A 24,822-nucleotide genomic window follows, 5' to 3' on the forward strand; every position below is an offset into this window, starting at 1 on the left:
AGACACGCTCGACAACATCTCTCGACCTGTTCGTGTTGGTGTTCCTCGACCTTGACATTGAGACCGGTGTAACGTCTATAGATTCATATATCAACATCATACACCCTCAAAAGGTCCAAGAGACCCATCACCCCCCAACATGTCATCTTCCGACCCACCCATCCCCATCTCCACACCCGAACCTCCCTCAGCCCTCTCCTCACTAGCCACCACCCTCGACGCATCAGGTTCAGACATCCCCTCATTCCTCAACACCCTCCTCTCTTCCCACTTACCACCTCCACTCCCGCCTCCAAACCCAGCCCAACCACCAGACCTCGCACCGATAGACAAATCACTCAACGAGCTTCTCACCCAGCTATCACTCTTATCTCAAGATACCAATTCTGCGGTCGAACAGTCCATTCATGATGTATCGAGGACAGTACCCAGATTAGCATATGATTTACAGTTCATGAGGGAGTCTGCGAATGGGCTGTCGAGTAGTCTGGGTATGGTCCAGGATAGGTTCGCAAGGCAGATCGACCTGTCCTCTGGCTCTGGTACTGGTACCGGTATAATAGCAAACACCAAAGGAAGTGGTGGTGGTGGGGTCGGAGAAGTGAACAAGACGAATAAGAGTCTAGAGAAACTCACGCATCTGGACAAACTCAAGACTCGCCTGGAATCTGCTAGAGACATATTAAGAGAAGCTGAATCGTGGTCAACATTGGAAAGCGAATTGATAGGGTTCATACAGAATCAAAATTGGTTGAAAGCCGGCAATCGCCTCCAGGAAGCATCAAGGTCTATGATTGTTTTCCAAAATACCCCGGCGGAGTATGAAGATAGGAAACGACTCTTGGTCAGTTTGCAGAATGAGCTGGAAAATAACTTGTCGAAAGCTTTGAGGGAGAGCTTAATGAAGGATGAGATAGAACAAGTTGAAATTTTCCATCAGGTTTTCAAGTCTATAGATAGGGATGAGGAATTTAGGAATTATTATTTCGGGTCGAAATCCACGAATTTGCTTACACAGTGGAAGGAGGTTAGACTCGTGGAGACATTGGCGAGTGAGCCTCCAACTCCTATTATAGGGGATGGTATGACCCAAGAAGGATCAATTAGATTTTCAGTATTTTTACCTAAATTCTACGCCTCCTTACTTTCAATACTCCACACCGAAGTCGATCAGATACCGTTAATCTTCCCTCCTCACTCCGCCGCATCAATTCTGGCAACATTCGTGCAAACTACCTTCGACGCTTTGGACCCATCTCTCTCAGCTAGATTATCAGCTATCAGCGAATATCACGGTTCAGAGGCTTTGCCAGAACTGATAAAATGCTATAAAGCCACGGAGGAGTTGGGAGTAGCCATACAAGGTTTGATAGATCGGATGACATTCAATACCCAAGGAGGGATGTTGAGTGGAGATCAGTCTGGTCTCGCGAGCTCACCATCAAATACGATGTCCGAGAGGATCTCTCCTGGAATCCCACCGACGGGTCCATCACCCTCCCATTCAAGTATGACCCTTTCATCTTCCAAACGCATGTCCATCTCCCGAAGGTTCTCCAGAGCACCTGCCATATCTGGTCCCCAACCTGTCGACAACTCATGGGAGAATACGCTGTACGAGCCGTTCCTGGACCTGCAATCTACCTATGCGACTTTGGAGAGAAGGTATCTGGAGTATATCATCAGGAATGATCCGGCATTATCGTCTTCATCGGATGTACAGCCGAGTAGAGGGAAAGATGTAGCCAAAAGCTTGGTGGACCGCGTGAACGTCCTATTTGGGAAAGCGGAAGAATCGATAGCGAGGTGTAATGGATTTACGCACGGGTACGGTTCATTGGGATTGTTGACAGCATTGGAAGCGGGCATATCGACTTTCTTGGCAGATCAGCAGAAATTGCTGATCGAGCAATTACGGTCGGGGAGCGAGAAGCAGAAATCAAAGTCGAACAAAGATGAATTGGATCTCGAGTTTGACGGGTTGGATTCATACTCTACGGAAGATTGGTCGAGCTTTCAATTGGGATTACATATCTTGGAATCATGCAAGGACATCTCAGGGAGACTTCAACAATCCGAAGGGATACTGGAGAATCACCTAGTGGGTGTGGGAAAGGTATTGAAAGCTACATCTGGAGAAGGCTACGATGTACGATCGACAACTTTCGGCGCAATCACGCTCTTGCAGCAATCCACCTTGAACTCCATCGATCTGCATACATTGATCAATTCTAATCCTATCCCCAAACCCATCTTACCTATATCGTCAAATTCACTGAACGATCTCATCAAATCATCACAAATCAACTTACAGTCCATCATCCTCTCTCCTCTTCTTAGTCAACTCGAGACATACCCGCATCTACAAGTTTGGACGAAACCTGACAAACCCTCCAAGAAGGGGGAATTGCACGTTCCAACATTCAGTCTGTCGCCTACCGATGTGATTTCCAGAGTCTCAGAGGGGTTATTGGATTTGTTGAGGGTATTTGAGGTTTATAGTAAGGAGGTGGGATTGGGGTTCAGTTTGGATACATTACCTTTTGTGGAGTATACGGTATATCACGGTATACAGATCGAATCAGAGAACAAAGATGACAAGGGGAGTATACCATCGGAAATAATCTTATCAACGTGGATATCATCTCTATCCCTTTCGTTGTTATCCCACCTCACATCAAGCACCTTACCTTCGATACGCGGCTTGACGAGTGGAGGGGTAGCTCAGCTGAAGACTGATCTGAATTACCTGAGTAACGCGGTGGGGGCGTTGGACGTGGTATGGGATGATCTGGGGAAATGGGAGAGGGCTGTGGGGCTTGATGAGCTGGGATGGAGGAAGGAGATGAGAGAGCTGAGAGGGACTGAAGGGCTTGGTGAGGAAGGAGAGAGGGAGAGGGAGGTTGTCAGATCCGTGGGGAGGATGAGGGGGTGGGTGTGAGCGATGAACAGCTAGAGATGGTTGTATATATAGAATAACGATGCATATACATACAAATACATTACGCTGGCTCATCGTCTGGTGCAGGTCGTTCTTTCGGGGTAAACTGGCTACGAGAAGGGATCTTTGTGAATGTAATGTAATGAATGTCTCATGATATATGGGTAATTGTTCATTGGGTTATCGATGCTGTTTGGTCGTGATCGGTCATATCCGATGAATGGTGGGTTAGTATTCTTAGTAGATAGCGTGATTGTGGATTGTGGATTGTCGACTGTATCTACGTGTCTACTATCTATTCTTTGCTCATTCATCAATACAATACATGCCCATCCAAGCTCATATCGCCTCGATTCTCCAGGCTACTTGACCATCAAGCGACAGAGGACAGAGTCAAAAGGTCATCAGATCTTACTGAAGATCAGCTAGATCAAGATAAGACAGGACGGACAGGATCCCTTTGTCGTTGTGTGATTAATTCCCCTTTGGCTCTGCTTTGGCTTCGATACCCAACAATATCCACGAATCACGACGATAGATCATCATCATACTACACTGCACAACCAATCCCCCCAACATATATACTGCATTGCGAACCTATATCACCTGATACCAATCCGATCATCAACACCATGACCAGCACTCGCCCACCCACCAGAGCACGGATATCATCGCGTACTCGATTATTCTCCCATTCAGATGGATCAGAATCACACGGTGGGCCATCGAGCATGAGGATCAGTTGGAAGACGTTATACCCCTTCTCGGACGAATGGGATGATACGCAGAGAAAGAGGTTAGGGGTTTTTATCATGTGTGTGATTGTGGGTCTGGCTAGGTGAGTGATCTTAATGCTTGTTCCATCTAAATTGCATCTTGCCATGATCATGCCTCGGCATGTTATTCGCTTCTCACGGTGGTCAAGCTAATCAAGCTGTCGTCTAGTGGAAGTAACTACGTCTACTCGGCCTATGCACCTCAACTGGCCACCAAGCTGGTGGTATCCTCCACGATAGGCAATCTGATAGGTCTGGCTGGTAATCTGGGTGTATATCTCACGGGACCGCTGTGGGGCAAATTGGTAGATTCCAGGGGTCAGAGAATGTGAGTTTGGGCTTCTTCTCTGCATATATAGATCTCTATATGCATGATTTTCCTCAGGACATCACCAACCCTACGTCACTTGCCATCTATCCCTCATCGCAAGACTCCTGATTAGGGAGTCATGCTCGAAATAAGCTAACCTCACATACTCTTCGACAGACCCCTCCTAATAGGCGGAACATGCTGTCTCATAGGCTACTCAACAGTTCACGCCTTCTATATCGGTACCCTCTCTCTCCGTTCCTCATCCACTTCCGACGATGTCTCGCAAATCCGCCTGTTCATCCTGGAACTAGCAATGTTCCTAACAGGCTGCGGCGGCTCATCAGGTCTCACATCAGCAGTAAACGCTACGGCCAAGTCTTTCCCCGACTCCACTCGAGCAAGCGCCAGCGGTACAGTATTAGCAGGGTTCGGTCTATCCGCATTCCTCTTCTCGACGCTGGGGAATGCGGTATACAAGGGCGATGCGGGGGGATTACTGGTGTTATTGGCGGTGGGGACGGGGGTACCGATGTTACTTGGTGGATTGATTATTAAGGCTGTCCCTCCTCAAGATCAGATGAACGAGTATCACGCAGTGGGCGAGAACGAGGAGGATAATACACCTAAAGTGGTGATACATCATCCAGCGGAGGAATTTGAATATCAATCCGATGGGGAAGGTGGAGTGATGTCTAGGACAAGTAGCTTGGAATTGACCAGATCAAGATCCCCAATGTCAGTCTCGAGAGGACGACACCCCCAAGTACATCATGCGCATTTCGACGATCATCTCCCTCATTCTTCCTCAGCCAAACCAAATCACATCAGATCATCATCCATCGTATCTCTCCCACCTACTCTTCTCTCACACACGCCATTTGACTTGTTCAAATCAATAGATTTCTGGATACTCTTTGTATGTCTTTCATTGTTGTGTGGGACGGGTTTGATGTACATAAACAACGCCGGGACGGTCGCACTGGCATTGGGAAGAGAGGGTCAGAGGGTGTATGATAAGCAGAGAGTCGCGGGGTATCAGGCGAAGCAGGTTGGGCTGGTTAGTCTTTGGAATTGCGGAGGAAGGATTATAGGGGGTGAGTAAGCCTGCTTGACTTCATGGTCGAGCAACGAAACGAATGGAACATCATCTCTCGAGGTATGGATGGCGTGATGAGGTCTTCTCCATTACTTTAGAACATGGGAGATGCTGATTGTTCATTGATGCGCAGGCGTCGTATCTGATTTCGGCAAGAATCAATTCGGCATAAGACGAGTAAGTGTGGCTTTCTTCATGAACCCACATCCCCCATTGGTACCAGACGAACAAGAGAGTTTGGAGGGATATATCTGGCACAAGCTGACCCCAAATCCCTTATATCCATAGATATGGTTCCTTCCCATCGTGGCCATCCTATTTACCATCTCCCAAGTATCAGCCCTAGAAACGACCAGAGTACAATCATTATGGATGGTTTCGACTCTACTAGGTTTGGCGTACGGTGCTTTGTTCAACGTTATGCCCATGCTGGTATTGGAATGGTTCGGAATGAGTGGGTAGCGGTTTTACCCCTTGTCTCGGTCGTTTTGATTCGAGATATTGATGAAATCGGCTGATCATGCTGCATCATGACCCATAGAACACTTCTCGCAGAACTGGGGTTGGACAGCAGTAGCTCCCGTGATAGGTGGGAATGCGTTTAACCTGTTATTTGGTAAAGTGTATGACTCGCATACCGTGAGTATTAGCTATCTTTGTCTGACATCACCGGATATCTTACATTATCACTGTAGACAATACGACGTGGGTGATATACTGATAGTTGTGAGTTGTCAGCTCGGACGAATCGGGACTGAAGATGGGACCGACACGCCCGAAGGAGACGTAGTGGAAATGATCAGAAGTCTTTTGAAGAGGGATGGTGGGGGTATACCGGATGATGGGAAACATGATTGTACGTTTATGGTCACCTCGATCTTCTTGCACAGTCATCCCATCCTGCTTGGGGATCTCTATACCCATATCCACATACGGTCGCCTCGTTCGTGTAGCGCTGACTGACTCGTGTTCTCTCGCAGGTATCGTAGGCGAAGAATGCTACGGCTCAGCCTTCAAGATATCCACGATAGGTACGCTCATAGCGCTTGCTCTGAGTATATGGGCTGGGTTCAGGAGGGAGAACATAAGTAGGGAGAGGAGGAGGGCTGTGTGAGTGATAGCCCACGCCATGTCTGAAATGAACCGCTGACTCAGGAAGTGGCACTGATGATTATGATGTACTTGCAGTCTCGCGGGAAGGACAGAAGGTGTATCGTCGGATGAGGAAGTGTAGTCAACGCTCCAACCGTAGAGATGGTCAAATACCGTATATCCAGATTGACGGACTTTGGTTTGGTCATATAGATAGTAGATTGGTATTATATACATATATATACATCTCCCCGTATACCAGACCTTCGTGCTATATACCGCTATCTACCGTATATGAAATGGGAGTTCCAATGATGAGATCACAATGAGTAAAATGAAAAGATGGAGAGCGTAACTGTAAAATCGCCAGATTAACTATGGCGTATCCTCATGTAATTTTGATTTGATAAAATATGCTACAATGTGGGATTCAATAAACCAAGAAACTAGATCCAAGAACCAAGAATCAAACGAAAGACCAAACCGCCCATCACTCAACCTCCATCTTCACCCCAGTTCCATTCCCGATACTCTGAAGTTCGCCGGAATTCACCACATCCTCCTCGTCCTTGACCTTGTGATCCACATCCATCGTATCGTCCAATCGCTCCTTCTCTTTCCCTTTACCAGCACCATTCACAGGAAACCCATTATTCACAGGTGTGGTATCCCAACTAGGTACAACAGGCAAAGCCCTACCTTTATGTAAGATCGCTCCGTACCGCGGATCATTGAATGTCGAGCCTTTCTTCCTTCCACTTCCACTCCCACTCCCACTGCTGGTCGATGAGGAAGAAGAAGATCCTTTGGGGTTAAGTCGAGCAACAGTCCTCGAACGTGGTTTGGGGGCACCAGCTCCGGGAATAGGGAAATAATTGGTCAATCCCTGAGGATTCCTATTCTCCAAAGTCTTCTCCAGCTCAGGGGAAGAGAGGGCTTCGTCGCTCAGAGGAGGAGAGGAGGACGATCCAACAGACACAGAAACACCCAAGGGGGAAGACGAGGAAGTGGGAGATAAGTGGGAAGTAGGAGGGAACATATTTCGCACATCGTGAGGATGGGATTTGAAAGGACATGGACCGAGTGATGGGTCGGTAAGGTGCGGACAGACTGTGGCGAAGATTGAGAGGTTGGGTGCGGTGATGGGAGTGGGTACGATATTGGGTATGGGATTGGTTTTGACTTTTGGTTTGAGTTTGAGCTTGTTTTGGATAGAGGCTGGGATGATGGGTTTATCGGAATTAGAATTAGTGGGACCGGTTAATCCGGGTGACATTGAAACTGGGGATGTCTCACTTGATGTTGATGTTGTCGATGTCGGCATAATTGGTGGTGATGATGATGGGATCGTATGGTAAATGGTAGATGATGAAGGTGGAGGAGGAGTACCAGGCCTCGACTTGATCTTCTTACTTGGATTAGGGAGGTGGGAATCATTAATCAATGATATGGGTATAGCTGGGGAGGAAGAGGTGGATGTGGCAACACCATCATAAACCTGACCAGAAGATAGAGGTTCGAATCCCATACCGGTACTTCCCCTTCGTTCGCTTGCACCTGCAGCTGAGGCTAGAGACGAGACGTAGATGGGTTCGGGCCATCCTGCTAGAGCTACCATTATGGGCGGTGGTTGTGCGGCTCGAGGGGTGGGAGTGAATGATAGATCTCGTTTCATCTTGTTTGTTTGGGATTGAGTGTGGTGGGTGCCGGTGTGCAGAGATGGTGATGATCTGGGTCGGGGGAGTGTCGTTGTTGAGGGGGATGATGTGGGCATTGTTCGTGTTGGGTGAAGAGGCGAGGATTTACTGTTTGGGTTGCGGATGGGGATGGACCGGAATATGAGCTGAGCGAGGCTGAGCAGAGCAGACTGAGGGTCGTGGTTTGTTGCCTTTTTGTCGATGGAGGTCGGGGTCGGACTCTGCAGTAATTGGAGAGTAGAGTAGACCGCGAGATGTATGAAGTATCTTTAACAGGTCATCATCAGTCCGACTTGCTCTGAGCTTCGCTCGCCTTTACCTGCTGCGCTATATATGACAGGATAGTAAAAAATCACTCCTACCCACCGGTTATCCCTTGATTCCGAGTTGGAGTTATCTTGAAATTCAAATACCGCTTTGAAGATGATTCCAGCTGCAAAAGAGAAGCGATAGGATAAGGGATGTTGGAATGACAAGGAGTGAAGGTGGAGATATTACAGTGATAGCAACAGTATGAGAATGCATGAACAAGTACAAGTAAAGATGATAACGAAATTCTTTCCCTCCCCTTGCTCTTCTTTCCCTCTACGTTATCTCCCCTGCTCCTGCTCCTATACTCGTATATCAAAATTTCACCATATACCATCATTCGCTCATTTCCTCATTGCCTGTGCGTCTAATTCATGTTGATGCGATGATACTCAAGTATACCCGAGATATCCCCAAATGTCCCCAACGAATCAATCAAGTTACCGGTACATCACGGTTATACCATTATCCGTCGCCTGGACATTACAACCACTCAACCGGTTATTAGAGCAATTTCTAATTCAAGATGTTCGAGTGCATACCAAGTGTAATCACCCATTAGAGTTTACTGCAAATGACGACTACACACTCCAAGATCTCATTACGACCCGGGTAAACGGTAACAGCTTGCGGTCCTGGTAGATCTGGATAACGTTATATGTGATGATGATGCGGGGTATAGCAGGAGAGCGGCTTTCGGGTCCGATAACTTATATACACATACATAACATATACGAGGTAATACAACGAAACATGTATATATTTACAACCATAACTCCTATACACTGTTACCCCTCATACCAAACATTCTAGCTACAATCACCTTGACCTTCTGCTGCTCATCCTGTTCATCTATGCCACCAGTAAAAGGTTTGATCACATGATACACCTCCAAACTCATCTCGATGAATGGTTTTGTCCTTATCCCATCCATCTTTGCTCCTTGTAGGGTATTGTACACATGAGCTGTTATTTCGTGCCTTCTTCTCTCGGATTTACGAATATCGTTGGGGTTGGTGGAGTTTGACCAGGGTGGGAGGGGAGGGAGGAACTCGGCCTGCAGTGGAGGCCTCTTGTCAGCTATAATACGCAACTACGAAACCTTATCATGCTATCCACATCGATAGAGTACCAATAACTGCAATCCCAATTGACCATGCACACTCACAGCCTCATCATCACCCACCAAACCCACCAACTCCATCCCCCGTTGATCCACCAGAACAACCAAAAACCTATACTTCCACTCTGCATACTCCCCCTCCGTATCATTACAGCTCAAACACCACGTCCAATCATTCTTGAACGACATCTTACAATGCTTACAATATGCCTGGATGATATCGCCGGATGGTGAGCGAGATATGATCGACTTGACTTGAGCGATTATCCGATATTTATTTGGGACAGTGGAATTGTCAAGTATATTAGAGATGGAAGAGAGGGGATGGTCCATTTCGTTTGTATGGATCGTTCGGAGGTGCGTGGCGAGCTGAGGTGGTCGGATTGGTTGATTGGTAGTTTGTGTGTTCTCCATATATGTTGTATTACTGTGTGAGGCATTCGAAACTGGGACTCGTTGAGGTGTCGTTGGCTGAACAGGTGGGAACGTATCTACTGAGAATAATCGATTGGAAGATTGCGGCTCATCAATCGTATCGCCTCTTTTCAGTGTTCGTAGCCGTCTGACAAAAATAACAGAGATCTCTGAATCAGCATCAACACAACATCAATTACTCGTGAAAAGACACAACCCACCTCTCAATAGCCTTGGCCCGCTTATCATCCCCATCCACCAAAATACACTTGCGTTTCCTCCACCCCTGTCTAGCTTGATCCGAAGTAGGTAATTCCGACCAGCTCAACTCCATTTCCCCATTATACAACTTACTCCTCACATTCTCCGCTTTGAGGATATTCCCAACATCGAATTTGGGTAATTCATGGATGTCAGGCAATTCATGGATCGCAAGTGTCCATACAGCTTCGTTGGGTAGTCCGGCGATTTGGATGTTGTGGTAATTCTTAATTGGATATTCGGTGCAGATCGTTCCGTCGGATATGTATAGTTCCAACACTGGTTTGCGGTGGTTGTTCCTGACGACATGCATGATCTGTAGACGATCAAAGCAAAGCTCAGCCATTTCTCGATTCAAGATCAACAAGCGTTCCAAAGAGATAACAAAAACAGAGGCGAGAGTAACAGTCACAGTAACATATGGGGGCAAGTCGGCTCACCTTGAACACCGCGTCAAAGAAGATCGCAGGCGTCACCTGAGCAAGAGTGATATCGCCCCTGGATGTTCCTGGACCCACAGACGACCTTCTAGATGGTGTGTCCGATTGAGACAGTCCAGGGGAAGACTCCATTCCAAAAGCATGACCATGTCCAATCCGATTCAAGTCTCTGTGCCAATTGAACAACCCAACCATTCGATCCACTTCCTCAGTGTTCAAAGGCGGATACATTATCTGGTTCTCATGCTTGACCTCCTTCCCATTCTTCAAGACAGCCCATGTGCTGTTAGAGTTGGAAAACGATTGAGCCTTGGTCTTATTGCCGAACATCTTCACCTTGACCCCTCTGAACAGTATCACCGAGCCGATGGATACGTCCGTCGGGAGCTCGGACTCCTGCCCTCGGAAGATGGTAACCACCAGCTCTTCGCTGAACGCTGGATCGCCGCGCGCATGACGAGTGGGATCGCACAGAACAACAGACATCATGTAGTCCCCTGATAGAGGTTGTCAATCAACAAAACCATCCATGGTGTACTCCAACTTACTGGGATGCTTCACTTCCGTGAATTGTACTACTACGCCCAGAACATTACATACGCGTGAGTCCTGTAGATATCTCAGTGGGGTATATTCCATTCCCTAAATGGTTGATCTTCGGTCAGACAATCCCATTCTCAGGATCGATACCCACTCACATTCGTCAATAAAGGCCTCTCCAAAACCTTCACATCCTCCGCCCTCGCCTCAGCAGCTCGACTACTTTCCGCCTGCGCAGCCTGTATCTCCCCCCTTCTACGTTCCTCCGCCTCTCTTCGAGCCGCCGACAGTCGCTCGCGTTCTGCTCGAGGTGTGAAAGCCGAGGGACTGCTCTGAGATATAGGAGGTATGGATTGTCTGCGTGATGGGTAGGAGGGACTGGTAGTTGCGTGAGTGGGGTTGAAGAGATCGACTGAGATTGAGGGAGATCGGAAAGGTGGCATGTTTTCAGGAGCAGAAGGGGTTGAATGGGCAGGTGGGACAGGAGTGGACGTATGGATGGCGGGCTTGGCGGGGTCGGTGGGCTGTTGATTTGATTGTTGGGAGGCGGTATGTACGACCGGTGGGGTGATCTGGGCAGGTGATTGAAGGGAAGGGTGAGGTGGATTTGGCGAGCTATCCTCTGCCAAAGGTTGATTCGTTCCAGCTTGATTGGCGATGGGGAGTGCAGTTGAGCTGGAAGTTCGAGGGAGAGAGATGGGTTGATGTTGTTCCTTATCCTTTCTTGACGCAGATACAGGTGAAGTTACTGTATCAATGAAGGCTTGGAATCCAGGAGGACCAAGCTGTACGATTGTTCTAGGTTCTTTCCTCCTTTCCTTCTCTGAGTCTTCTACACTACTATCCTCGTTACCTTTTACCCGCTTGTTGCTCTCCTTCTCTTGCTCCGATGATGGTCGTTTGACAGGACGAGGTAGATTAGAGGTATGTGATGAACTGGATGATCTAGAGGGTTGACGGGTGAGATCAGGTGGATGGAAAGATGTCAACGGTCTAAGTTTTGATGATTCACCGTTCTTGGATGTAGGAGTGTTGTTGTTGTTTGTAGGTGGAAGTGGAAGTTGCGAAGTTGGTTGAACGGGTGATGAGACGGTTGGTGCGGAGCTGTCTAGGTTGAACCACTCAGGGGCTTGAGATGGTTTAGGGATCTCTACGTATGTACGAGCACACATAGCAGCCATCAGTATACAGTATACACACTTTTATTCAACGAAACACCAGCATCTTACTCACCAGGCATGATCTTCTTGACTTTCCTACCGTTCTCATACCGTATCTCCCTCTCACCTATAAACTCAAGTTCGACCAGATCAACCTTCTCATCATCCGGTCTTTTACCCTTTTTGACAACTTCCATCCCCGTCGTATCAACCATAATCTCCCTCCCATCTAATGAAGTCGTCCATTCCCTACACTCCCTGCTCATCTCCACTATATCGTTCTTCATCCGCTCATCTTTGGTGTTGTTGTTATACTGCGAATGGTATATATTAATCTTGATCTCATACTTGTCCACCCGTTCTTTATCGGTAGCAACCACATAATCATTGGGTTGATATCCCACTGGTACGGTGTATTTTTGGTTGATAGAGAATGATACTCTTGGTATATCTACCTGCGAAGATACGTTCTTACCCCATACGATTGATATTTTCCCCGTGAGACGGGTGGGAGGAAGGATGGTACCGACGATGAAGTGGGTGTAGTTCAGGGAAGTGGTCTTGGGTGGAGTAAATGACCTTTTTGGTCGTTTGCGTTGGGTCATGGTTCTCTATCGCTGTGGATGTTCATCTGGGTCTACGAGCAGTAAGTGAGCTGATGTGAGATGGACGAATGAATACATGGGATGAGAGATGAAAGTTGACGCGACTTTTTGATTTTGATCTTTGGATCATCAACATTACATGATGAGATGACGCGTATGTTTGTTTGTGGCACGTGAGCAAAACGTGGCGAGTGGCACTCGATCACTCTGTTGCAACGGTAATTTGGTTAACCAACCTCTTCACTGTAAGTATTTAGGAGAGTACTGTCTGGATTGCACATGTGTTACATATTGCACAAAGCTGAGAACCACATTCGACTCGATTCAAAATCGCGAAACCCTCCCCTGTTTTTCCGAGAAGCGAAGAGGACGACCTTCGATCGTACCTTTGATTGCATGAAATACCCTTTTTCAACCACTTCTCGACTGTCCTCTAGAAGACCATTGCTCCTGCATGTATATATACCTTGGACCTCTCGGAAATTGATGATCATGATATATCATTCAAATCTGTCCCATCATATCGACGGTGAACGATAAAATGCCCAGACAAGGTGATCAATCCCAGACCGAAGAGGCAGACGAAGAGTTGTCACGAGACTCTGGACCGTCCCAAATTGCCCCTCGAACCAGCGCCACAGTAAATCAAGGTAGCACCTATCATTCGTCAAGTAAGTAGATCTTCTTAGACTTTCTCCTCCACCATACATACCGCGGCATGCTCAAACTCTGCCACTCACGGTAGCGAGACCGGTCAATCCGTTTGTCTTCGCGCCGGGGACACAAGCAAGCAGGTTGGATAATGCGCTTCTTCGGGATCCCAATATGCCAAACTCAACGCTCCACTCAGGCGGTAAGTACCTGTTCAAGCAGTGTGAAACAGTGGGCGCTTACATGGCGGTGACGGGATACCGCGTCTTCGCGACAGGCGGGTGTCTCTCTTCAGGTCCTTCAATGCTATCAGCTGATTATAGCGGAGGGCTCAATCGCATGGCGACAGGGCCGGGAAGCTGGTATGCTTTCTCAGCACAATCTGGTCCGCAGCCCAACTTGATGGCTCCATCCCGACCAAGGATGTTTGACCAACCTCCAGCTCAAGCGATTCCCCCCAGCTGGGGTGAGTATTCATCTCTGCAGATCTTCGCCCAAAGCACTTTACTGAGCACGCTTTCTTTCCCGATCAGCTCAAATTACAGGTCGGACGCCTGGGCAAAGCTACGGTAAGCTTTGTTCAACTTGGGATCAGGCGATCAGATATAGCAGTTGGTATCCTTAAATCACGTTTCGCAGTTCCACCCATGTCTACTTTTCAACAAGATCACCCATTCCTATACTCCGTTTTGGACCAATCTCGCATCGGGGCTCAAAGACCACTTGCGCCAAGCTTGTCGGACAATAACCCTGCTGCTGGTGAGTGCTAGGGCACAAAACAGCACTGTACTCAAGGAGAGGCCGGGATAAAGAGAAATCGCTGACCTCGTAACTTCAGCTTTTCGATACAATCCTTACGGTCCACTGCCTAATTGGGACAGCACGCAAACCGGCGGCAAACGCAGAAAGAAGGACTTTCTGACTATCTCATACAGTGATCCTAGTGGGAGCCTCTTCGGTCCACCCGAATTCAGGATCACCGAAAACAGAAAACCTGATTGGTTAAAGCTTCAAGCCGAGATTAACAGCATCGTCACTAATTCGAAGGAAGAGTACAGCAGACTTTTCCCCGATCGGTCTGAGCATGAACCATTGCCACTCAATTGGGCTGGTATATCGTACAAATATGATAACCCCGATGGAGCAACATTGACTAGAGGACTGGTCAGACCAGGCGATGTCCCTCGAATGATAGACATCTTCAACCAGGCAAAAGGACTTCGCACTACCAAAAGCGTTGGCAGAAGACGAGGATACCAGAGATCCCAAAGAGGATCAGGATCGAGTGTCCGATCCGGGTCGCTTCCTTCGACCACAGCTACGGATGTGGCAGGCCCAAATGCAGTAACAGCGTGGGCTTCAGGTGTCCCCAAGCCTGGTCTGGTTTCTTCAGCTGCTTCCATCACTTCCATCGCGGAGGGCCCGGAATCTGGCGATGAGGTCTACTTCGAGATGGGAAGCCAAGCTGGTACACCCAAAGATAAATCTTCATGATCTACACTGAGAAGCTGTAATCCGTGCGGAAAGTTTTCGAGTTTTGAGCCATCTCGCGGCATGCTTTCCGAATCTATTTCGATATTTCAGTACATGCTGTTGGATCTACGGTAGCGTACTCCGTGTATACAATACACATCCATGCATTGATTCGTGACTATTTCCGAGACTTTTCCCCAAAGTTGTCTCGACGTCACACCCATCTTTGTGACATTCCTCAGAGCTGTGCTTGCTCTACAGCACACCATGTTCAGTGTATCTGACTCAATCCCATAGACGACCCGTTAGCGAGCTTTTCTGCCGGATTGGTCTATATGTAATAGCTGAGACAGAAGATGTCCCTCCATTGTGGACGCTGCGAGACCCGGTCTAGACTCGAGGCCTGGACAGATTGCCTTCTGCTTCTTCATCTGACAAGCTATCTCGGACAGACCAACAAATACCTCTCACCTCTGACATGGCATATACCCGCTACAGCGGCGCCGTCATCATCGAAGGCAAAAGTCAGGCAAGACCTCGAACAATTAGTCTTCTGATATCCAGACGATGGTAAAGGGGAGGTTCCAATTCTGAGTCGAGAGATGAAAGGAGTGTTATGGCGTCTTCCGACTTCATACGCTTCTGCGTGTGCTGCGACCATGACCAGAAACCACTGTAGCAGCAAACAGTGATTCTCGCTTGAGGAGGGCTGAGTGCAAGCCGAACACTTAAAAGCGAGATTTCCGCACACTCAAGTCTAGCTATAAGTTCGTATCAATCCATCTCTTCATCAGACCTAAAGGGTATCTCCTGAATTGCAATGTCCACAACGTCTTCTACCTCGTCCCCCACCAACGGACCACTAGGTAATATAAACTGGAATCAATTCCGTCGATCGGGAGAAGACAGTCCTCAAATCTCACCTAAGAGTAGTAAGTGAAGTTCCTATACAAGATTACCAGATAATCCAAGCCTGTGAAGATGGATTGCCCGCCTTGCTGACTGGCAAGTCTGATGTTGTCATAGGCGCCGACGGGCTTTCGAGACCCAGTCAATCCACCGAGGCGTCACGCTCAGCTGATTCCGAGCCTCACACTTCTTCGAATGCACCTCACATTTCGGTCGGAGATGCCGATACCGAAGCCAGGTGAACACGAAAGAGATCATAGTGCTTGCTGAAGAGAGTTCACGGTCTGTCGGATCCTGCTATCTGATGGTGGCGAATCCTCTTGTACCACGGTCACACTGTTATATCCCTTAGTGATTATCGTTAATATAGCTTCCAGGCTGTACCCATCTCATTTCTGAATCGTGCAGTATGCATCACATCCTATGTCACTTGCATTGAAACTTGGCTATTGCGTCAGGGTCTAAGACTGGGAAATACCTTACATGACGTGAGAAGTCCACGATGAATCTCTGTCTCGCGGGTGACTAGCTCTAACTAGATCACACCTCGATGCAAACTCGGCCTACTTGTTGCTATCATCGCCTCTGGTTCGAGAAGTACCACACCGTCTCCTCCAGTGTGCAACTTCTCGACCTCCCAGAGAGCAAAAGTCCCTAGGCGGGAGCTTTGGGGCCTTAACGACTGATACTACTTGGCCTTTAGCTTGAATGCTCCTTCTGGGGTCTAGGCAAATGATAGTCACATACAAAGGGTCCAGTCCGCCGCCACGAGGAAATCGCTGTAGTAGGTCACACGGCCCGTGAACGGAAGAACTCCTTTGATTCGCCGGTCACTGCTTCTGCTGTACATGATTCTCACTCAGTCACGATCTCGGTTAGTGCAAGATGCGCCGCTACCTCAGGCCAAATGAGCCTCTCCGCCTCGCCACCGCTTCTCCTAACGTAATTCTCTATCTTGAAAACGTTGTCTTCAACCCCTTTTCCATGAATCTCTTCGAAAATGACAAGCAACGAAAACGACTTTGATGCGCACCTTGACCCATAAGGTGAACGTCAATTCAATGCGGACAGTAACGTCACCCAGCAAAGTCTCTCGGGTCATGCACTGAGCGAGGAACAGCTAGACCCCGAAAGATCCAGTTTCATGATCGATCAGCAGGTTTATTGGGTCCCAGGCCAGTGTAAGCTCCCAAGTCTACTCATATCAAGGAGAATGTGCTCATGTGAGGTTGTTTTGTAGACGATCCTCACGCCAGTATAGGGATCAACACATGGGCTGAAGAAAGCCTTCCAGCCGCGATGGCCCATCCATCACTGATTTGAATCAAGGTACTATACTAACCCTAATCCTAATCATCGCGAGATACCATCGACCTCTGTAATTTCGACAAACTCGGTAAGTGCTTCTCAGGGGAGTCAGCATGCTCCATCCGGGGGCACCCTTGGTAGATATAGGAAGAAACAGTCCAAACCATCTTCAGGCTCTGGTTCGCAATCCAAAGTTCTGAAGAAAAGTGGTTCTGGAAAACCTTCAAAGAAAGATCAAGCTCGATCTTCTACCTCAATACCACTGAAGATTGCTTCCAAAGCCCCAAAGCCTCGTTATGTTACAGGGTCAGACGCTTTCCAAGCCTCTGGCACTGGTGTCCCAGATTTCTACCCACGGGGTGCTGATACAGCATCTGCGGTAATTCCAGGGACAGGTCAGCAAGTCCTATTGGGGACATATGAGCTTGAACAACCGTCATTACAGCTGGATGCTACAAGTGTACCCCGCTATTCTCAAGCACAAGCGCAAATGACTTTACCTCAACCGAGGCGATCCATCCTTTCAACTCTGCGAACTCTCCCAGCAATTTCGGCTGGCAATACTCACCAAAAAATCGGCCGCGACCTCAGATTCACGTCGCCAACTACCCTTGCTCCCCAGCCGGACTCTGACGCCACGACCACCTCCAAAGGATATGATGATCCGAAGAGAAGACAAGCCTTCCGATCAGCAATTATCAGTGACCCAGGAAACGTAAAGACGTATATCCATTCCGGTCGATCTGACGGGCCCTTCCCAGCTCTTGAAGAAGGGATGGTAGTGAAACAACCAGAGGGGTTCGACATGTCCATCACACCAATTTATGATCGCGATAGTCAGCTGCATCCCGATCTCAATTCGAGCGGGACTGCTCAACCGAGGTTGTATCGCAGTATCTCTCTTGAGGAGGGACGGAAGATCGAGGAGATGGTAAGAGAAGCTAGTAGACGGGCGTATGAGAGGGGTTATTATCAGGCTCAGGCTGTTCGACACGACCTCTAGAGTTGTTCCGCAGTCTATCTCGTTGATTCAGGGCATGGACCCGGGTTGATGAAACCTTAAGCTTTGCAAGCTGACGGGTTTTACCGAAGAGACCAAGACCGCTCAGGCACAGCTGGTCTTGTTGCATCGCCACGCACCATACATATCAAACAATGTCTGATGAACCTTTTGTCTTGTCTTGTCTGCATATGTATATGTATATATGTATACTGTGAACTCATGCACCAGTTGACTAGAATTGGAGATAATCTCGTTCGCCCATAGATCCATTGTATCCTTCATCTGAAGGCAGACAGGAAAGCGCGAACCGTCCCTCGAATTAGTCAGCAAAAGAAGAGAAGAAAGAAAAGGAAGAAAAAAAAAACACGAGGGGCGAAACATAGATTATTTCCAAGATGTGGACTTTGAGGAGTAAGCATCAATATACGAAACGGAGTTATCAAGGTGTGTGGATGCCAAAAACCTGGTCACTGAACATCGAGGATACGCAAGCTGACAGTTGTACCAATTATGACAGATGAATCACTTCTCCCGCTCGAACATTACGATGAGAACAGATATCGACGCCATACCATGTCTGAATCCTTCACGGCGAAAGAAGGCAGGAAGTCGATATACTATCTCTACAAGAAGTCAAGGATCACGACCGTCATCCTCTTAATCATGTTACCATTAGCTGGAGTCTTGGGATATATATCGTCGACCTCTGCGCATCGTCACATACAATTTGCCGTGAATGATATTTCGCCCTACTTTGGATATTTCCAAGCTACCGATGGGAACGGGACTATCGAGTCAATATACAAGGACGGATTAGAGAAATCAATATGGAGCAATAATTTCCTGACATCCTCAATATGGGCACCTCTCTCGCTATCCAGTTGCTCAAGAACGACCCCCTCCTGGTATGCACCATGCATAGCTCTGAGAGCATCACGATCAGTGATGGGCGGGAACGACTTGCTGGAAGAAAGAATGTTCGCCGAGGAGTTAATCTATCCCGATTTCGCGCTTCCCTTACCCGTTTTCGCCAGGGATGAACATCGCAAGATCTGGATGAAAGCAGTTGAATCGATAAAGGAGAGAGCTACTATGAGGAAAGATGATGATTACATCGTTTATAAGAGCCAGCACGGACAGAACTTTGTGAGTGATACCTTCTTCGCCCAGTTCATCGACACTGGATCATCTTCGTCCCCCTGACACCAAACCTCCACCATCGATGAATTGCACAGCATTCTGTCCAGCTGACCAGATAGTGCGATGTTCCAGGTCATCCACGATGTGGAGTTCAGACCGCCAGCGAACTTCGATACCTGGGCCGCCGAGACGTGTATGAGTCCATTGGCGCGACTTGGAGCTCTATCCCTGGCTCCTCGAAATCGCTCAATTGATATATCAACATCTTCAACTGAGCAACAGCTGAGATTGTCCACCTCGGAATCCCATCTATTGGTGAATTCACCCGACGCATGGTCTTTCCAGCATTTCCTAGATAGGGTCACACACATCGTCGCCCAAGCGTCGCATCTGTCTTCGTCGTCCGTCAAGCAGATCGTGCTGACCGGAAGGAAAGTATCAGGGCTTGTGCCCCAATTATGGAGCAGGCTAGGGTTCGACGAAAAGGATAACGAGATCAAACATAATCCAAGCTCTCAGGTGCTGTTGAGTCTGGAAAAACTGATTTACTCATGCAAAACCCCACTCGTACATCCGTATCTGAGTTGGAAAGCCTTGGAGATACTCAAGCTACCTTGGACGATGTCTGACGAGGAGTTTGATACTTCCCAGAAGAACATTGTGAGTCTTGATTAACCCGCTGCACACTGCTGGCACAATCAAAAACCATTCATGCCATGAGATGGAGCCTGTGTGCTGGCAGATTGCTGATAGCATGTTATAGGTTTTATACGTGTCCAGATCCCACGGAGGAGCGATGAACGGTGGTCGTCGAGTTGTGAACGAAGCACAACTCCTGAGCGATATCAAGGAGTTTCTCGATGAAAGGGGTAAAGGAGAGACCTTACAACTATTCGAAGAAACTCAGTATCGCGACCTGGACAAGTTGATTGACCAATTGGCCAACAGGGTATCAGCTATCATCGGTCCTCATGGCGGGGGTCTGATGAACCATCGATTCATGTCACCTCAGAAATCGTTATTGCTTGAATTCCTTCCTACTTCCAGAATCGAGTTTATCAATTACGAGGAGTCTTCGATATTGAATCAAACTTACTCCACCATCATCGTCGAACCTGCGCCAAATACGAGAGACGATATGATCATTGATTTTCAGGATGTCAGACATATTCTGGATGCGCATTTGGGGAAAGATAGACCGGAGAAGATTCAGGCAAGCTATCAGTGGGTTGCCGAATAGATGTACCATCTGAGTGACGATCCGCAAGAAATGTAGAGAATTGTTTGAGTTAACCTGATGTATAACATTCTGCGAGTTGTCCACAAGGAGCCCCTGCCATGCACGCGCAAAGGCGTTGTGCGACTGTAAGCCGTGAATCATGATCAAGCGTCGTGTGCGAGAATAAGCCCTGAAAAGGGACCTGCGTACTGAGGTTCCAGGCGAGCTGTAGGGACACCGTCACCAAGCATAATATTCATCCCATGGTGCAATGTACAGTACGGGAAGAGGCGTTCTTATGAGTTTGTGGATTTGTAATAAATATGGTATGGGTATACATCCGCATGGTATAACATTTGTTTAAAATATCATGGTTCTTGCAGGATGAGCGAGGCCAAGCCGGTGTGGTCACTTTGACACTGTGTATCGGGTCCAGTGATGTACTATAAGAAGACACGAAGTGCAGGTGTGATGTAAAAAACGATATGACAAATATGCGAGAGTAAACAACATGTATTTCGTGGGTAGCATTGCTGGGAGTTGTCAACCTCATCCTGAAATATTAATGACAAGTCATCAATTGGTATGATGGAAGAGGGCAACTCGTTCTGTTTGACCCATTACACCGTAATTTGTGTGGCTCCCCGTGTGTGCCTGCTAGTAGGTCCGTCGGTACACCTGGAACGATCGGCGTTACTTTCGCTACTGCAAGAGGTGGTCTGCGTCTGGTGGCCACACAGTCGATTTCTACCGGTCGGATCTCCCCTTTTAAGAAGTTCATACGCCTTTAAAATTGTGTCGCTCCATATCCTCGGATTCCTTTGCGATTCCCCCACTGACTTGTTGGACTGCTTGGAGTTATATTTGGTTCCAGCTATGCGCCCATCCGCATCGGAGCAAGTCTTCGAGGTGGTCGCATTACCTCTCATCGTAGCGGTATCGTGAGAACCATCAGACCTTGAGGCCTCGAAGCCTTGCATCCTTGAGAAAATTTCAGACGCAATGGCGTTCCTCTCGGCCTCGTGCTCAAGCTCGGAAAGACTGAAGTTCTTGTACAACACTTTTTCAACATCTTCTCCTTCAATCTTAACATCCCTTCTCTTCACGTAGCAGTACCTTGTATCCTGCTCAGGCCCATCTGCACTACATTCAGTCCACCAGGTGACATTCTCACCCTTATCGGTGGCAAACTCCCGTTTCTCCGAAATCAACTTATCTCCATTTATATTGAGATCTGTGGCAGCACGTTTCAGCATCTCGGTTGCGTTCGAAGAAGTAGTATTATCACCACCGCCCGAAGATAGAGCCTCTTTCCATTGATTCTCATCCCCTTCCCAGCAATAGTCATTCCCAGTGGCCTTGTCAAACGCGCCGATACCATATATGACGCGTTTTCCCCCGACAGCATCCTCTTCGTATTTGTAGACACTTCGACGCTCGACAGTGGAAGGTAGAGTGTTGGTCACATACGTTTCGTCGCGGTTTTTATGACTTACCGTCCACTGTCCAGCGACGGTACCGGTGGGCATACCCTGGTCAGATGATGGGACCGAGGTTACCGAGGTTGATGGACTGTGCTTCATGATGGTGTGATTCTTATAGGTGCTTTGCTTAAGCGACAAGGAGTAAACACTCTAATTTACTGTCTACAGTAGCAAGTAAAACATGACATACATATATAACTCGTGGCTTGGAGCCCGGTGTCGAGTCGTCGAGTTGACTCGAGTCGAATCGCATTCGAGTCGAAGTAGCAAGAATCCTTTGTGATTACTACAGTATAGTCGAACAGTCTGCTGTATACAGTACGAGACGAGGATCAAAGGAGAGAGAGAGCTGTCTTTTTCTTCCGCTTACATTGGGAGCTGTCTTTTTTCCGCTTCCGTTTCCCCGCCAGCGACTCAGAACGACGTATTGTAAACGTGACACCTGAGGGACTGTAGGTTCATGGCATCTGATCTCATGGTCGTTGGATGGTACGTTCGTCGATCCGATCGACACGATGGGACTTGTTAACATCCCCATGGTCCAGTCCAAGTGAAATTACGAGATGATAGGGAGAAAGGGAAAAACTTCGAAGGAAGCTGTACTATCCTAGTTAGGAACAATTGTATTGGAGATGACTGGATGTATACGAACGAGGCTTTATTAGGTAAAACAGTATTGACCATTCAAGACGATACATCTGTGGATTACGATACGAGTGCCACTGCCCGAGCAAGTGAGATGATGTTTATTACGAGCAAATAGCTGTTGATGCTTTCGCAAGGCAAGGATTTACCGCCCTCAGCGTGTAATGTGAACTTTGTAACTATTACATTGTACGAGATCTAAGCGAGTTTTGAATACAGTATCGCATGCTACCGTGGGCGAAGAAGAACAAATAACATAAGAGGCGTAAAGGTTGATACGGTACTTTTATGCTTCTTGAGAAAGAGGTAACTTGATCCCCACAAGCCGCTTCGGCACGATAAGATCTGATATATGAGTAGAGTACTGTACGTTCGATCATCTCTTTCGAGCCAGAGCATCAACGCTGCAAGACATGGGCAAACAACAGAATAACAAACCAAACTTGATCAGACATTACCGAAGACGCCACCGAAAAAAAAAAAAAAAAAAAAAAAAAACGAAAATGACGAAATGTCTTCCTTGTTCTTTGTTGGAATGGATGGACACTTGCCGCATGCTAAGGGCTGTGTGATGTGGAATAACTTTCACATTCATTTACATGTGCTTGAAGTGCCCAAGGAAGCGAGTGCGGTCTATGTCCGATCTTGAGTTTTATGGAGAAAATGATCTCCATCACGAGATGAAGACGGAAAGATGAAACAAGCAGTCTCTTACCGAGTTTTGTAATCACCAAAGAAGGAGAAAGAAAGAATTGACCTATTGCTTTGGGTTACGTCACGCTCACTCCATCGCACCTCCACTCCCTTGGATTGGGGAGAAAAACGAAAAAGAGGGTTTTGAGTTTTGGGTTTTCTTTCCTGACAGAGTACGAGTCGAGGCGTCACCCATAACGTGGGGTTACAATGTCAGAGTGCCTGATTACAGAATAATTAGGGTTGTTGGCTACGGTAACAGTGATGTTATTGTGCCGGGGATTGACCACTGGAAAAAAAGTTGCTGGTGGTCAATGCTGATGATGATGGAGAACAGAAGGGCTGCGAGCTGGGTATGATGTGATGATGAATATGCATAGAGTGATGGGCTGCAGTTGCGTTCTGTTGCCTTGAAGATAGACCTAGACCCAACAGTAACGCACTAGGGGATTGTCGGATGTGAGAAAGAGTTGATATAGTTTTAGCTTAGGAGTGCAGGTCAGCTTCAGCTTCAGGCACAAGGATAACAGACATAAAAGCACTACGACTGTAGTAACACCAAAAAAAAAAGAAAGACAACGAAACAAAGAGGAGAGGGGAGTGCGACTTCCTATATCGTCCATTGTTCACTCTCACTCTCCACAGCGAGCATTATCATCATTGCCGACAAGGACAACAACAGCAACGATAACGACAACAAGAAGCGAGTCGACTAAATCCAGACTTGGTTTCATTTGATCAACCACCCCCACTCACTTGTACACCTCCTTTCACACCGATAAATCATTGATACCTCCCTTTAACCTCAAAGCCATAACACGATATACCGATACCATACTCCTTACTCCTTTCATCATTTCATCTTCAGTGTTTCACTTGATACGATAATTACGAGTACCCAGCACACCTCATCCTTCCCATTCACCGACTCATCAGCACCCTCCATTGTCCCCACCCGAAAGACAGGACAGAAAGGAGAGGGTGAGTTGTGATACTATGATATATATTCCCAATATCGTTTCAACACCCACTCTCAACCTATAACAAAACGTTATGCTGTTCCCTGAAACTTGACTGACGGGTCTTTCAATATCTGTACATAGCCTCCCCCTTGCACTGATCGTAACAAGACGCATATTCTCGACTCGGTAACCACGGCGGTAACACATAATCATCCCTACGAGTGATCGTATACAGATCTTGGGTGAAAAGGTACAACAAAGCATTCGACGGAGAACTAAGATCTCAAACTAGAATATTGGATATCTGGGTAAGTGCATGGTGGTCATCCCTCTCACTTGGATACGGTGTCCCTCTTCCCCCTGATCTAACGAAGAGTAAGAAGTCGGAGAAAGAATGCAAACGCAAAAGGGGGGGTCATGGATTGTGCGTTTCTTGATGGTGAACCCAATGCATCAGGGCGTGACATTGATTGATGGGCATGTTGGAAACAAGGTCTGGACAAAGAGGAGATGATACACTGGGATAGGGTCCAATTCTTATTCGTTTGGATGGTACCGCATGCTCTCT

General features: G+C 47.6%; 8 protein-coding genes across 8 annotated transcripts; 5 read left to right on the forward strand and 3 right to left on the reverse strand.

Moving 5' to 3' along the window:
• Positions 1 to 139: 139 nt before the first annotated feature.
• Positions 140 to 2,941, forward strand: I302_100972 (uncharacterized protein; the record flags this gene model as incomplete). Its single annotated transcript, XM_019190984.1, has 1 exon — positions 140 to 2,941. The coding sequence occupies one exon, from the start codon at positions 140 to 142 to the stop codon at positions 2,939 to 2,941; it is 2,802 nt and encodes a 933-aa protein (XP_019047732.1).
• Positions 2,942 to 3,573: 632 nt separating this feature from the next.
• On the forward strand, positions 3,574 to 6,240 carry I302_100973 (uncharacterized protein; the record flags this gene model as incomplete). The annotated part of the gene is made up of 8 exons (XM_019190985.1): positions 3,574 to 3,779; positions 3,887 to 4,045; positions 4,205 to 5,124; positions 5,260 to 5,303; positions 5,415 to 5,580; positions 5,668 to 5,765; positions 5,865 to 5,982; positions 6,107 to 6,240. 8 exons carry the CDS (start codon positions 3,574 to 3,576, stop codon positions 6,238 to 6,240), a joined length of 1,845 nt encoding a protein of 614 aa, XP_019047733.1.
• Positions 6,241 to 6,708: 468 nt separating this feature from the next.
• On the reverse strand, positions 6,709 to 7,992 carry I302_100974 (uncharacterized protein; the record flags this gene model as incomplete). The annotated part of the gene is made up of 1 exon (XM_019190986.1): positions 6,709 to 7,992. One exon carries the CDS (start codon positions 7,990 to 7,992, stop codon positions 6,709 to 6,711), a length of 1,284 nt encoding a protein of 427 aa, XP_019047734.1.
• A 1,010-nt stretch (positions 7,993 to 9,002) lies between these two features.
• Positions 9,003 to 12,767, reverse strand: I302_100975 (uncharacterized protein; the record flags this gene model as incomplete). The annotated part of the gene is made up of 7 exons (XM_065869181.1): positions 9,003 to 9,281; positions 9,393 to 9,909; positions 9,983 to 10,338; positions 10,463 to 10,959; positions 11,011 to 11,104; positions 11,161 to 12,152; positions 12,236 to 12,767. The coding sequence occupies 7 exons, from the start codon at positions 12,765 to 12,767 to the stop codon at positions 9,003 to 9,005; spliced, it is 3,267 nt and encodes a 1,088-aa protein (XP_065725253.1).
• Positions 12,768 to 13,308: 541 nt separating this feature from the next.
• Positions 13,309 to 14,912, forward strand: I302_100976 (uncharacterized protein; the record flags this gene model as incomplete). The annotated part of the gene is made up of 6 exons (XM_019190988.1): positions 13,309 to 13,438; positions 13,513 to 13,620; positions 13,768 to 13,884; positions 13,952 to 13,987; positions 14,058 to 14,177; positions 14,257 to 14,912. 6 exons carry the CDS (start codon positions 13,309 to 13,311, stop codon positions 14,910 to 14,912), a joined length of 1,167 nt encoding a protein of 388 aa, XP_019047736.1.
• A 799-nt stretch (positions 14,913 to 15,711) lies between these two features.
• Positions 15,712 to 18,111, forward strand: I302_100977 (uncharacterized protein; the record flags this gene model as incomplete). Its single annotated transcript, XM_019190989.1, has 3 exons — positions 15,712 to 15,823; positions 15,918 to 16,038; positions 17,130 to 18,111. The coding sequence occupies 3 exons, from the start codon at positions 15,712 to 15,714 to the stop codon at positions 18,109 to 18,111; spliced, it is 1,215 nt and encodes a 404-aa protein (XP_019047737.1).
• A 573-nt stretch (positions 18,112 to 18,684) lies between these two features.
• On the forward strand, positions 18,685 to 20,491 carry I302_100978 (uncharacterized protein; the record flags this gene model as incomplete). The annotated part of the gene is made up of 3 exons (XM_019190990.1): positions 18,685 to 19,257; positions 19,384 to 19,911; positions 20,015 to 20,491. 3 exons carry the CDS (start codon positions 18,685 to 18,687, stop codon positions 20,489 to 20,491), a joined length of 1,578 nt encoding a protein of 525 aa, XP_019047738.1.
• A 599-nt stretch (positions 20,492 to 21,090) lies between these two features.
• On the reverse strand, positions 21,091 to 22,053 carry I302_100979 (uncharacterized protein; the record flags this gene model as incomplete). Its single annotated transcript, XM_019190991.1, has 1 exon — positions 21,091 to 22,053. One exon carries the CDS (start codon positions 22,051 to 22,053, stop codon positions 21,091 to 21,093), a length of 963 nt encoding a protein of 320 aa, XP_019047739.1.
• Between the last annotated feature and the right edge of the window lie 2,769 nt (positions 22,054 to 24,822).

This window comes from Kwoniella bestiolae, chromosome 1 (genome assembly GCF_000512585.2).
Source record: "Kwoniella bestiolae CBS 10118 chromosome 1, complete sequence".
Lineage (NCBI taxonomy): Eukaryota > Fungi > Basidiomycota > Tremellomycetes > Tremellales > Cryptococcaceae > Kwoniella > Kwoniella bestiolae.